Genomic DNA, 15,152 nt, shown 5'->3' with positions numbered 1-15,152 from the left:
GCAATAGAATTGGTAGGAATGGGTGTGTCAAAAGGAAGGCCTAAGGTGGCTATGTGTTTTATGGAGGGAATATTTAGCCTGGAGAAGGGAAGACTGAGAAGTGATATGATAGCCATCTTCAAGCATCTGGAGGGCTGTCACATGAAAGATGGAGCAAGCTTGTTTTCTGCTGCTCCAGCAGGCAGGAACCAAAGCAATGGATTCAAGTTGCAAAAAGGAGATTTCAGCTAAACATTAGGAAGAACTTTCTGACACTGAGAGCTGCTTGACAGTTAACAGGCTACTTTGGAAGGTGGTGGGCCCACCTTCACTGGGGGTTTATAAATACAGGAATTCTTTAGGTCTGATTCCTGTATTGCAGAGGGTTGAACTAGATGACCCTTGAAGCTTTATTTACAACTCTGCAATCCCATGATTCTATGAAGAGGACAGTCTTCCATGTAAAGGAGTCTTCTATTTGAAGGGCTGGCTGATCCAAGTCTGGCTTAAAGGAAAAGAACTCAGAAGAGAGTGCAGGAGGGGCCCTGAAGTTGCTCATTGACAGGGAGTCTGAACTGAGCAGGCAAAGAGGTCACCTGGTCATGCAGTCTTCCCTCACATGAGATGGATTGTGTTTCTATTAAAATCATAGTGACTGTTTCCATACCTGCCAAGTCCCTGCTTGAGAAATAAGGGACTGGACCGGAAGTAGTGCTGCCATTTTGGAACTGGGCGGAGCATGCTCAGAAGCGACTTTTGATGCTGCTCTGCCCTGTTCCAAAATGGCCGCCGTACCAGAAGTTGCGCTGCAGCCATTTTGGAACTGGGCAGAGCAGCATCAAAAGTCGCTTCTGAGCATGCTCCGCCCAGTTCCAAAATGGCCGTCATGCCAGAATAAACCGGGGAAAAACAAAAAAAAACCCTGTTTTTTCGGCTGGGAACAGCTGGAAAAACGGGGGTTTCCCGGGGAATACGGGAGACTTGGCAGCTATGTGTTTCTCATTATATATCCATGCACATACAGTATATGGGATCCTTTGGGAGGAAGGGAGGGATATAGATTTAACAAGAAGAAATTTATACATACAAATTAGTATTTGTAAATTGTATGCAAATCATACAGACTTTTGCTGATGGGTAAATGGCCACCCTAAGGAAGGCTTTGACTCCCTGGAAGGAGAACAAGAAGTAGCAATGGATGTGTTGAATGGAAGGTAAGAGCAGAGGTGAATTATCTGGTAGACTCTGCCTTTGCAAGATGCAATGTGGGACTCATGACACTATTCAGAGCTGGGGATTACTCTGGGTGCAGTATTTTATTTATTTAGATAAAATCTTGGACCACTTTCCCAGCTTGCTTAAGAGTACTCAAAGTGACGCGCAAACACTTTTTTTCCTGGAAATTTTTAAAAGCATCCATTAAAACAGAAAACTCTTAAAACTGCTGAATGGCAAATTAAAATAACAGCAGTCAGCAAAGGGGAACGAAACCACACACAACCCTTTTAAAAAACACAGTGTTAATCAATGGAGAGAAGTGGAAGCTTTTCCTCCCTCCTCCCTTTAAAGAAGGGTCTTAAGGATTGCAGGAACAGAAATAGCAGCCCAGTCCAGCTCTTTGGATGGGCTTATTTCACTTATGCACTTATTTTCAGCTTGGGTACACAAGGCAGCTTGTAATGGCTACTCATCTCCTCCCCTACCCCCCTCTTTTGGTGCCTCATTGGGACTACTATATTCATAAGTTGCTCAACAGCATAGGGGTTGAGTCAAATGGGACGCGGGTGGCGCTGTGGTCTAAACCACTAAGCGTAGGGCTTGCCAATCGGAAGGTCAGCGGTCGGAGCGACGGAAGGTCGGAAGGAGTGACAGAGTGAGCTCCCGTTGCTCGGTCCCAGCTCCTGCCAACCTAGTAGTTCGAAAGCACATCAAATTGCAAGTAGATAAATACGTACCACTCCAGCGGGAAGGTAAACGCCGTTTCCATGCGCTGCTCTGGTTTCGACAGAAGCGGCTTAGCCACGACCCGAAAAAACTGTTGCGGACAAACGTTGACTCCCTCAGCCAGTAAAGTGAGATGAGCGCTGCAGTGCCAGAGTCGTTCACAGCTGGACTTAACTGTCAGGGGTCCTTTACCTTTACCTTTTTTCCGTGGTGGTGGGGTCAAATGTGTGAAGGATCCTGGGGCTGCCTGGAATGTACCACATAGAACAATGGTAGGCAATATGGCGCCTCTCCAATTATTGTTGGGCTCCGAATTCCATCAGCCCCAGCAAGCAGAGCTAATTGTCAAGGATGATGGGAGCTGGAGTCCAAGAACATCTGGAGTCCAAGAACATCTGACAGGCTACAGGCTCCCCATCCCAGGTGCACAATGAACGCAGGATCTCAGCTGAGATGCTTGTATGTGTACATAAGGAGCACTGGAGCATCTGGAGAAGCAATAGACGTGCTGAATTCACACAAGGGTCAGAAAATATGGCTGGAGATCATGAAGAAAGATAAATTAGCTCTGCTCAGTACAGCATCTCCCTTTGAAGAGCATCCCCCAGCACATGTTCAAACATCCCTCCACAACTACGAGGAAACATTTTTCAACAAAACAAATGGATAAACAAGCAGTAAAGTTAAGAATCTCACCAATTAAAATTCTGTACCAGATACTCGATTCCACATGGAATTCCATGCTTGCAGAATCACGTAAGATGAACAGCTTCACTAATAGGCAATGGCGCAGCCGCCAGCTGTTTGTTCATAGAGGTGGTCTTTCATGTACGATGCATCAGGATATAGGATTCAGAACACCTGCCTACATGTCTCAAAAAGTCATTTTAATTATGAAGGGGTTCCCTCTCTTCATTGCTGGTTCCAGGACTGGCCCAAGGCAATTTTCTATCTGAGACTAAAGACAAGATGGAACTGCTTCCCTCACCTTCCACTTACAGTTGACCAGAATGTCAGTTGAATCTTACTTTTTGACGCCAGCCACAGTGCTGTGTCTTCTTGAGGGGATCTGGCTTAATGTAGCTGGGGCACACAGGTCTGTTGTCCAATGCGCCATTGCTACTTGACACCTGTCACCTGAAGAAGTGTGTGCATGCACACGAAAGCTCATGCCAACAACGAACTTAGTTGGTCTCTAAGGTGCTACCGAAAGGAATTTTTTAAATGTCACCTGAGATAGTTCCTTTATTCTGCCTAATGATAGGGCTGCCCTGCACTTTTATAGCCAGCTGGTCAACACTTCTAGCAACCTCCTTGGGATCGGTGCTCCCTATTGGGTACTCCATAGCGCAGCCGATGCCTGGTGGGAAATGCCAGTGTTGATTGGCTGTTATTTCAAGCCCACAGAGTTCCTCATTGAAGCCTGCTTAGGGTAAGTTGGGATGTAAGAAGGCTGCAGTCTGTCCTCTGCCAAGAACAACATTATTTGTCTCACTGTCTGTGGTGGCAAAATTACAGTAACTTGCATATGTAATTAGGGACCCAGGTGGCGCTGTGGGTTAAACCACAGAGTCTAGGGCTTGCTGATCAGAAGGTCGGCGGTTCGAATCCCTGCAACGGGGTGAGCTCCCGTTGCTCGGTCCCAGCTCCTGCCCACCTAGCAGTTCGAAAGCACATCAAAGTGCAAGTAGATAAATAGGCACCGCTCTGGCGGGAAGGTAAACGGCGTTTCCGTGCGCTGCTCTGGTTCGCCAGAAGCAGCTTTGTCTTGCTGGCCACATGACCCGGAAGCTGTCTGCGGACAAACGCCGGCTCCCTCGGCCTATAGAGCAAGATGAGCGCCGCAACCCCAGAGTCGGACAGGACTGGACCTGATGGTCAGGGGCCCCTTTACCTTTTACATACGTAATTAATTACATAAATTATGTAAGTTACATTGTGATCACCTCCTTCGACCTCTGGCATTTCAGTGCAAAGGGAAAATGATGCATTTTTTTTTGGGGGGGGAAGTATCATTTGCCAATTGAAAGCAGCAGCAACAAGAAATACTAATTGGATTTGCTACATTGAATTCTGTTCTGGAGAAGGGGCAAATAAGGGGACACTGTCAATTTCCACTCCGTTTTCTTTAGAATCCCCCAACATCCCTTGCTGTAAGCTGGAATTGCTGCTGGCAATACAAAGGATCTTCAGCTACTGTACATAAAAAATAAGCCTGGGTCACATAGTGTCACAGTGGCCCAACCCACCTGCCAAAATGGCCCCCTGGCCAGAGTCTGCTTTGCATCCCTCCCCTGTAGAGCCTTAGGCTGCTGGGGAAGGAACTGGGTTGAGAGCGTTTTGGAGGGCCAGGACCTCCCGTCCTCGCAAGTGCTTCATTAGTAGGCAAGACCTACTGGGAAGAGTTGCTGTGCTCACTAGGCCTGTGCTGTTTTGATTTATTTGAATAAAGTGTTAACTTCACTGACACTGGTGTTTTTTTTATTGACCTACTCCTGACTCCAACTGAGATCTGTTAACCGAATAAGCCAAGGATTAAACTGGGTGTATCCTCTACATGCAAAACATGCGCTTTGCACAAAAATAGACATCAGCAGGAGTACCTTAGCTGCTGACACATCACTAAAAACAGGGAATAAAGGGGGGGGGACACCACCAAAGAGGAAAGAGATTTGCATAAAATTTGCACAAGTTAATTCATATGTAAAGCTACAAATTTAGAAGCAATTGTTATAATTTATTTAGGAATTCAGTGTATCTCACTGTAGTGCAGAAGACTGGCCTGTGTGCCTGCCTCCTCCATTTGCTGTCCAGCTCTAGAGCTGAGCAAGTCTAGCTCTAGAGCTGAGCAAGTCCTGGGGGGAATGTTGAGAAGCTGCCCCTCCCTTCCCTCCCACTGCGTCTCCCTCTGTCGCATTTGATAAGTGTCAAATCAAGGTTCTACCAAGTCTGTCAAGGTCACTTTCAACATGTCACAGTTCGGCGGGCAGCCTCGCTCCACTTCGTTTGCAATTTTCTTCCTTTCGTGTTTGTTTATTTGGCTTTTAAGTAGCCAGGCGCCCACGGAAACCGATGCCTGCACTTCCAGCTCGAGGAGAGGCTAGCAGGGCAGAAGAAAAGAGCGGACTGGGGGTGAGGAGGCCAATGGAAACATTTACTCGGCAAGGACCTGCTTCCATCTCCCCATCTCCGTTCAAGTGAAAGTGCATGTTATGGAGTCGGTTGGCGTTTCATGCTACTTGAGAGCTGGAAAGTCTCAAAAGAAGTGCTGAAGTTTTTGCCCAGAGGACGGAAGCAGCTTGAATTGGGAAGCCACTTTTTGCCACGCTGCACCATTTGACCCATTGGCCCAGCACTGGAGGTGTGGAACCAACCTGTAGCCCTCCAAGCATTAATGGTTTCCACCTCCCTTCATCTCAGACGATAAACCACGCTGGCTGAGGCTGATGGGACTTGGAGTCCAGTGACATCTGGGCAGTCACAGTTTCCTCATCCCTGGTCTACATTGACAGGAACAGCTCTCTGGGGGCTCAGGCAGAGATGGCTCATTGCCACCACCTGATCCCTTTCTCAAAAGGAGGGCTGTTAACATATTTCCAGGTAGTCCCGACCATGGGGAAATGTGAAACAGAATCTTAAATAAAGTGGTGCATAGGAACAGAGGAAGCTGCCCTATCAGACCCTCGGAGCAGCCACCTTAGTGTTATCCACTGTGACTGTCAGCCATCCTACCCGGAGAAGGAAGGGATTGAATCTGGCTGGGGCCTTCTGCATGCAGAGTTACTCTGAACTCTGCCTGTTCCTTATGTTCAGTAGGGGAGCCAGCCACATCACAGGTTCAATCATCTTTATGAACACGGTATCCTCTTAAGGATGGAATCTTTCTCTCCATCTGTGGATCTGGTCTGGCTTCAACTAGCTTGATGCTCCATTTGGTGCTAAGACAACAGCACATGCAGTCATAGCTGCCAAGTACCCCGTATTCCCCGGGAAACCCCCCGTTTTTCCTTACCATTTCCCGGCGGTCTCCCGTTTGAGCTCCTCTCCCGTAAATCTCTCTTAAATCCGCTCCTGCCGGCAGCCATTTTTCTGGTGTCGGTTTGCCCATCTATGGGCACCAAAAAATGGCCACCGCTGGCGCCGGAAATAGCTTCTACGCATGCCTGGCGACCATCTTAGGAGTGGCCACATGGTGGTGGCCATCTTGGAGGTGGCCATATGGCCACCCCTAAGATGGCCGCCGGACAACTTCCTATGCAACTTCCGGTGTCGCTGCTGCTATTCCCATATTTTTCTGTGGGAGACTTGGCAGGTATGCATGCAGTTAGGCTACCTTTCTTGCTGTGACTCACGTCAACAGGAGCAGAGAGAGGACATCTGCCCCCAGTTGATTTCCGTTCTGTGTCACTAACACCACTCAGGCCACATGACTCTTTGGATTTTTATAACATGGCACCTTTATTATGGTGACTGGCCAAAGAACTCCTTGAACTCCTTTGGAACCTGAAGACAAATGGAGGACATATCAGCAATCTATATAAGAAAGAGAATATTTCATTGGTCACCTCTCGCCACCGTTTTTTAACTAGGGAAACTGCCTGGAGTGGCAGGGAACAAATGACCTCTACAAAGGCAAACAGGGGTATTTGCACCAGCTGTACCCCCCACAGTGACATTTCTCAGGCTTTTGCCCGATTAGTAACAAAGTCTAGTTGCGTTTGAGTTTGAGCTGCCTTTGTTTGTTATTGTGAGGACAGCCTTTTTTTTTTTTTAAAAAAGAAAAAGCATAAGCCTGTGTATCGAATCCTTCCCTGAACCCAGAAATATTATATTGGAAGGAGAGTTCAGTTCCCCCCCCCCTTACCTTATCTTTATATTTCAGGAGAACCTCATACGTGTTACAGGATTTGGAGATCAATTCATTGGCATCCAGATCTACGATATTATTGCACAGCTGTAACAGAGAAGAAAAGTGACAGCTTATCAGTCACCTAGGCTTGCTGTTTCACAGATTATATTGCTATTTCTGTTTGCTTGCAAATGTATTGTAGTCTCTGATATGAAAATATTAGAATGTAAGAAGAATGTTGAGTGATCAGACAAAAGTCGGTCAGCTCCAGCACCAGTGGGAAACATCCTGCAGGATGGCACCGTCAATCCCTGGAGCCTCCCGACTCTGCTATTACTCTTCCTTGCTGTCATTGAGTCTTGTTCACACATTACACCAAACACAGGTCCATGTGTTTGCATAAAAGGGCTAGACTTGTTGATTTGTACTACTCAACTTGTGTGCCCAGACTGTGCACTCATAGATTGTTATATCTGAATTAAACTCGGAGCTTAGAAAGCTATTATTTTAGGGACTAGTTTTCAAAATGTCTAAAAAGGAACTAATACTTGTTCGTGCTCATCCCTTCACAAAATGAACTAGTCCATTCACATTCAGTTCACAGTTCAATTCAAGTTCGTCTAAATAATCTTTGGCATTTCCCCCCAGGGAAATGTTACAATCTGCTGGGTTACAATCTGCTGTTACAATCTGCTGGGCTGATGTATAAAGCATATTTAAGAATATTAATAAAACATTTAAACACACACACACACACACACACACACTGGAATGTGATCTGTTAATTTCCCCCAACTATTACAATCTTCACAGAATAATAAAATTGTAGAGTTGAAAGGGACCATCTAGTTCACACACCCCCCCCCCGCAATGCAGGAATCTTTTTTGCCCAACGTAGGGCTTGAACCAAAGAGCCTAAAGAGTAAAAAAGCACATGTAAGAGAATGAACTTGAAGATGATCTTGAAGGTGACCTTTATCAGGAGAGTAACCAATTGGCAACAGCAGAGATCAAGAATCTGTGGCCCTCAAGATGTAGCTGGGCAACATTTCCCATCATCCTTAACCATTGACCAGGCTGTCTGGGGCTGATGGGTGTTAGAGGTCAACAATATCCAGAGGGTTACAGGTTTCCTACCCCTTGTTTATAGCATGGTTGCTGAATATGGTTAGCTCGTATGGATGCATTATAATCTTTGTGGCTGGCAGCAGCAAAAATCTAGAAGTTCCCTAGGTATGCTCCGTTGCTTTCCTTCCAACCCTACAACTTCACTATTTGTTTGTTTGTTTGAGTATGTGTATGCCACGTAAAATATCAATGCAGCATACAATATTCACCAAGATTTTTGTAGGTAGCTTGCATATGTGGGAATTCCAGGGTACCCTGGATTATAGTCCTGGTGCTTAAATTGCATCTCATGTAACTTTTAGGTGTTCTGATAGTCTGACTCACCACTAAAATGTCGTCTCCATTCATGTCTTCTCTGAGGATCTGATCTCTCACTGTCTGCAACATTGTGTAGGCTACAATCACTTGAAAGTTTCTGCAAGGCAGCCCAGTCAGAAACACCTTGGAGGAGACCAACACAAGAATTAGGGGTGAACGGTTCAGTTTATTCCCAGCCTGTGCCAGTTATATGTGTGCTCATTCATACATCTGTTCCATCTCTGCATTCATCTGTGATATTTTTTTTCCATTACAAAATCTGAACTCTAATTTTGTATGGACAGAGAAGATTTTTCCCCCAAAAAAAGTTAAAAGAAAAGTAAAATACCAGCATTATAAATATTCTGGAGGGTGTTGTAACAAATGTTGCTTATGCATGATCTATTGTTCTTGTGTGAAGCAAACATTTTGAATATTATCTTCAGCACATTTTGTTGTTATATAACATCTTGTCCTGTGTTTGTGTATTTATTATGACATTTAAAAATTAGCTTTAACAAATCGTTGCACTTATTTAACATTCATTCCTATATTTTCATATAATGGGATACATTATACCATAGAATCCTGTGCCAAATTCCTGGCTCCCATTCTGTTATAGATGGAACTTGTTCCCCCCACCCCAATAAGGACATATGGAGAGCCTGCAGGATCAGGTCAATGGCCCATCTAGTCCAGCATCCTGTTCTCACAGGGGACCAACCAGATGCCTGTGGGAAACCCACGCAGAACCTGGGAACAAGAGCACTCTGCCTTGCTGGGGTCTCCAGCAACTGGCATTCAGAAAGGCCTCTGACCCTGGAGCCAGGGCAAACACATGCACACCCTACATGTTCTTCCAAGAAAGGCTCCAGATATCACCAGGAGAAAGGCATACCTGCCAAGTCTCCTGCTGAAAAATGCGGGATCAGCAGCGGTGCGGCACCGGAAGTTGCGTAGAAGCAAACTCTGGGGCCGCTCTTCCCATGTGCGGGCACCGGAAATCGGGCAGAGCGGCACCGGAAGTCGCTTCTACGCATGCCCGGCGGCCATCTTGGTGGTGGCTGCATGGCGGGGCCATCTTGGTGACCGCCACATGGCGGCGGCTGTCTTCATGACGGCCGCTGCCATGCGGCCACCACCAAGATGGCGATCGGGCATGCGTAGAAGTGACTTCCGGTGCTGCTCTGCCCGATTTCCGGTGCCCACACATGGGAAGAGCGGCACCCAAAATGGAGGCTCCCTAGCAGGTAGGAAATCCGGGGGGTTTTCCGGGATTTTTCTCCATTTGGGAGAAACGGATTAAAAGCCGGGGGTTTCCCGCAAAAAACGAGATACTTGGCAGCTAAGGGAGAAAGGTTTTAAAAAAAGAAGAAAAAATGTAAAGGACCCCTGAATGGTTAAGCCCAGTCAAAGGCGACGATGGGGTTGGGGTGCTCATCATGCTTTCAGGCTGAGGGAGCCAGCGTTTATCCACAAACAGCTTTCCGGGTCATGTGGCCAGCAGGACTAAACCGCTACTGGGACAACGGAACCCCCATGACGGAAACCAGATCACATGGAAACGCCGTTTACTGTCCCGCTGCAGCGGTACTTATTTATCTACTTGCACTGGTGTGCTTTTGAACTGCTAGGTTGGCAGGAGCTGGGGCAGAGCAACGGGAGCTCACCCTCTCCTGGGGATTCGAACCACCGACCTTCTGATCAGCAAGCCCAAGAGACTCAGTGGTTTAGACCACAGCAACAAAGCTAAAGAGGTAAATAGGGTTTTGTGAGCAAGGAGAGTCTGTGGCAGAGAGAAGTCCAGAATCAGAAGCAAGAGAGGAAGGAGTCCAAGAGGCAGAAAGTCTGGCTGGTGAAGAGGCACAGGTGTCTCCTGCTGCTACAACAGCCTCTTCTCCTCGCTGGTCTCCCAGAACCCGCAGAGGCATGAGGACAGGCATGCTGGCGCAGTCTCAGATTGCTTGCAGAAACCTTGGGAGAGGAGGGCACTTAGGCAGCTGTGTGAAGGCAGGGACCTCCAGCCTCCACAACTGCCTCATAGGGATAAGACCTACCAGGGAGAGTTGGTGTGCTCATTAGGCCTGGCACTCCTGTGCCAATCCTGATTTTTCTAATGAAGAGTTAGCTTCACTTAACTCTGTCATTTACTGCTGGCCGGCTCCTGACACCGACAGGGTTTTTGCAGGGATTAAATGAGGAGCGGGAGACCCATGTAAGGAGCCACATCAGTGAATTAGACCACAGTCCCACCCGTATCCATTATGGCTAGTAGGCATTGATTGGCCTGATCCTCCATGAATTTGTCCAATCCTCTTTTCAAGCCATCCAAGTTGGCGGCCTCACTGCCTCCTGTGGGAGCAAGTTCTAGAGTTTAACTGTGTAAAGAAGTCCTTTCTTTTCTCTGTCCTGAATCTTTCGTCATTCAGGTTCGTTAGATGCCTACAAGTTCTAGTGTTGGGAGAGAGGGAGAAATCCTTTCTCTATACACTTTCTCAATGCCATTCATAATTTTATAAATTTATCATGTCACCTTTTCCTCGCCTGTTCTCTAATATCAAATGCCCCAGATGCTTTAACCTCTTCTCGTAGGGGAGTCACTTCATTCCCTGGATTATTTCGATTGCCCTTTTCTGAATATGTGGCTCCTAAAATGCTCCCTGCAACCCAAATATTTGCCACTTGGCGGGATATCAGAAATGTATTAAGAAAAATTATTGGTTTGTTTTGCTTAATTTTATTTTCCTTATATATATGATTTCTTATATGAATTTATTTTATCCTTATAATCATTTATATGGTTTCTTTTACATTATGATTTATGTCTTATAATTTATGTATTTATGATTTATGTATTCATATTTTTATGCATTTAAATTTTTTTCCCCTTGTATAAATTTTTGATCTGAAAAATAAATAATTTTTTTAAAAAACAACAACAAATATTTGCCACTTGCTGGTTGTGGTTGTTTTTTTTTCTTATTTTAAAAAAGTTCTGGACAAAAGTTTTTCTTAAAATTCGCATTCTCCATCACTGTACATATTTTAACACATTTCTGCAATTTTGGGCACCCTTTGCTACATTTTGAGCTGAAAACTGTATTGAAACATTCAGAGAAGTGTAAGATCTGGAGGATTATTCCATCTCACTCGGCACATTGGTCTGGGAGCTGCTGCAGATCAGATCAATTTGCACCGGAATGCACAGAAACTGAATTCTTCCAGCGTACCTCACTAGAATCAGTGGATGTCATGGGGGTGGGGGGCAGGGAGAGGGAGAAGGTTGAACTGCTTGAAATCTCTGCTTAGCATTTATTCTACTTTCTCTTCCCCATCAGTCATTTTAGGCTGACAGCAATGTGTGCACCCAAGTGTTGTTTTGTGTAAGACATACACTATGTCTGAAGGAGAAAGGATGAAAACAAGGTGATATGAGCCACACTGCGATGCCCAGCTATTATAGAAGATGCCTGCTTTGCAACACCAGAAGATCACACTGCAAAGAATCTTATCCCTGACTTATCAGGATCTGTATAGAAGGAGCAGTTCAGCACACCATTCAAGGAAGTGTCTAGTCTGACACATAGCTGGGTGCCAGAAGAAACCACAAGGCACCTAGAGCCTTAGAAATGAGTCAATTTCCTCTGTGACTTCCTTTGTTTTTCTCCTGATTTGTTTTGCTCTGTGTGCCACTCATCCCAGATTCTGGTTTAACTAGGAAAACGGCAAGCAACAATTTCAGAATTCATTCACAGCTTTCCATTCCTTCAGAGAATTTGCATCTCTTAGACCCCTCCGCTGTGCACAGGTGCATTGAGAAAACACTGCAAAATGGCTCTCTTGGTGTGGTTGCACATCAAGAATGTTTTTGTGCCGGTGCTTTGGTCTTGTGCATTAGTAAAACATCACACCAAAAGAATCATCATTAGTTATTGCAACACAGAATTAGATGCGGAAGGTGCAACTCTTTACCCACACGTTTGCCATGTGGGGTGTATATTTTAAGAACTCACCTTATTTCTAGGATGCAATATGTTTTAAACTGCTTTTAATTTTATGTTTTAATTGTTGTAATCTACCCTGGGACCTTAGGGTGGAGGGCAGCTTATTTATTATTGTTGTTGTTATTAAGAAGGCTTTTTTGTTCCACCTTTTTTCTAGGCTTGTGTGTGAATTAACGATTGGGGGGGGGGAGGAAGATGTGAATGCAACAGAGTCACTGAAAGTTGTAGCAGAATGTGCATTTGGTGTGTGGCACGTGCAACGTTTGAGAGTTTATAAGCCAAGAAAAATGGAGAATTCTCAATGCACTGAATCTACTTTGGAAGCAAAGGCAGGCAATTCCAGAACTCTAAAATGCAGGGACAAAATTGGAAGATGGGGATCCTAGGTGTGGATGTGACCATTGTGGGTTTATCCTGTCACAATGAGGCCCACCTTCAAGATTTGGAGGAAACCAGATAACTTACTGTTCAGGTGCTTTCCCTTCCCCATATTTTCCTTTCCCACTGCATGCCCTGCCCAAGATTAGGATACTGAGTCACTGCAGCCTTAAGGAAATGAAGCAAAGCCCTTTATGAACAGAAAAACTCAGATTTCCTGTGGAAGCACAGACTGATCTGGACTGAAAAGTTTTTTTCCGCATGCATATTTTTAAATAGAGCTTAGCTAAATCCAATTCTGCCACATAGCCAGTACAACAGAGAAGGTGACCTTTGTTTATTTATTAAGCAAGACAGAAGTAAGCTAAACCAGTTCAGGGAAAACGAATGTGGAATTATTTGGTGGAGGAAAGCGGGCAGGGATAAGGTTGCTACTAAGACAGGCTTCCTGAAACTCGGCCCTCCAGATGTTTGTGGCCTACAACTCCCATGATCCCTAGCTAGCAGGACCAGTAGTCAGGGATGATGGGGATTGTGGTCTCAAAAACATCTGGAGGGCAGAGTTTGAGGAAGCCTGTACTTAGGTCTCCCATGGCTCAGGGGCCAGATGGTCTCAGCTGGTGCAGAAGGGGTGGAAGCTTTTAGGGGAGGGGTGGAGCCTAGTGACACTCTCAGGAACATCTGGATTGGTGTGGTGAACTACTGGACTGCAGGTGGTAGCTTCTCAGTGGATTTTTCATGCTCTGGATTGACTCTGCCCATTCAGGCCAGTCATTGGATCATTTTGGGCAGGAGACAGTATAAAAGGACTCCTGTTCCAGATGAGCTTTCTGTGAGCAGGAATGTCTTCTTGTGCTCTGGTGTGTCCCTGTTTCTTTGGTGGATGTTTGATTCTGGCTTGCTCCTCCGCTTTCCAGTGAGTCCTTCAACCCTGATTACTGGCTGGTTCCATGGTGATTAATTCAAGGCTCCTGGCTCATCCCAGACTTCTGCCTGTAACCCAACTATGACCAGCCCTGTCTTTAGCATATGCACCACCGGGGTGCAAAGATCTGCCCAGCACCCCCATATTTAGTTTAGCCCCCAAATCAACTTTTATTATGCTTATGTCAGACACCACGCTTACGCCTTATCTCTTGTTGTGAATGACAAGTGCCGTTCACTGAGTCTGACAAGCGCCACTGTTGTGAATGACAAGCATGGCACCTCTTTGGTAAATGAGCGCACAAAGTTGAAAGTCCTTTAGTGAAACAGTAGGTATACATTTCGGTAATACTTAGGTATATATGTACCATATTTTGTTTCTCTAGCTTGATCAACATTATTTATTATTTCATAACAGGTAGATAGTTAAGAGCTTAAGCGACTTCAGTGGCGGGTGCCCCCCAAAATTCGGCGCCTGGGTGCCTCGCACCCCCTTGCAACCCAGGTAAAGACTATGACATGGGCAAAGGAACAAGCTTGACTTAAGGCACGTAGGAAGCTCAGTATTTGTCTGCACTGATTGGCAGAGAGATCTTCTACATGCAAATCATGTTACGGCTAAAAATTAGCCACTGTTTCTTTGATACAAAAGGAACTGAGTCAGCATGAGTCAGGGGCCTACAATGAATCGTATATATACAGTGGTACGGTACCTCTACTTACGAATTTAATGCATTCCGAACGCACATTTGTAAGTCGAAAAAATTTGTGAGTCGAATCCCATAGGAATGCATTGGGAGAAAAAATTCGTAAGTCAAAGCAACCCTATCTAAAAATTCATAAGTAGAAAAAATCCTATCTAAACCACATCCAAGATGGCAGACGGAGCTCCATTCATAAGTAGAAACATTCGTAAGTAGAGTTATTCATAAGTAGAGGTACCACTGTACAATGAATGTATATATAGAGTGGTCATTGATTGTGTGTGTGTGGTGGGTTGGTCGGATGGTAGAAAGCGGGTTGCATTTGATATGTATAAAGCTGTCGATCATGGTTGGAGAAGAAGACTTTTAAGAATAAAAGCAGCATTCTGCAAAGTACTCTTTCTCAAGGACTCTTTGTACCAACCAGGGTCTGAGGACCAGGCAAAGGAGGTCAGAACCTTTTCCTTTTCAAACACTGACAAAACAAATGCCCCATCACTGGTCCACAGTCCTTCCTTTGCATGGTTTCTTGGTGATAGAGACTGACAGACGTTTGAGAGAGGGGGTTACAAAAGAAAAAAAGAAACCTCTTAAGCCATAAGGAAATGAACTTCTCCCTTTGATTGTGACCCTTCACCCTGAAATTTTACTCCTTCCACTAGAGACCCATAGAAGAACCCTGAAACATTAGCAGATCAGGTCAAACTCTTGAGGTCTGGCAACCCTAGGAAGGATAAGCAACATTTGCAATAAACTGCTTGAAGCCCAAAGACCCCTAGAGGAACTGGCTAGGAGGCCGACCTGCTACAGCAATAACACCAACGCAAATCCTAATGGCCCGGATTAATTGAGCTTCTTTGGAGATAGCGAAGAACTTTCCTTTCCCAACCCAGACGGAGCTTTGCCCTTTCACCTCCCTTCCACATAATTACCGGCAAACGGCTG

At 45.5% G+C, this 15,152-nt stretch overlaps 1 protein-coding gene across 1 annotated transcript in view; it reads right to left on the bottom strand.

Annotated features, from left to right (window-relative positions):
- Positions 1-4,855: 4,855 nt before the first annotated feature.
- Positions 4,856-15,152, bottom strand: part of TBC1D21 (TBC1 domain family member 21) — a 29,114-nt gene continuing 18,817 nt past the window's right edge. The window contains exons 9-11 of the mRNA XM_035130485.1: positions 8,225-8,341; positions 6,788-6,877; positions 4,856-5,023 (exon numbers count right to left, since the gene is read on the bottom strand). Of these exons, the coding sequence (XP_034986376.1) occupies positions 4,856-5,023; positions 6,788-6,877; positions 8,225-8,341 (375 nt within the window). The remainder of the gene's footprint in view (positions 5,024-6,787; positions 6,878-8,224; positions 8,342-15,152) is intronic.

This window comes from Zootoca vivipara, chromosome 14 (assembly GCF_963506605.1).
Source record: "Zootoca vivipara chromosome 14, rZooViv1.1, whole genome shotgun sequence".
Classification (NCBI taxonomy): Eukaryota; Metazoa; Chordata; class Lepidosauria; order Squamata; family Lacertidae; genus Zootoca; species Zootoca vivipara.
This window is presented reverse-complemented; position numbering and strand designations above follow the sequence as displayed.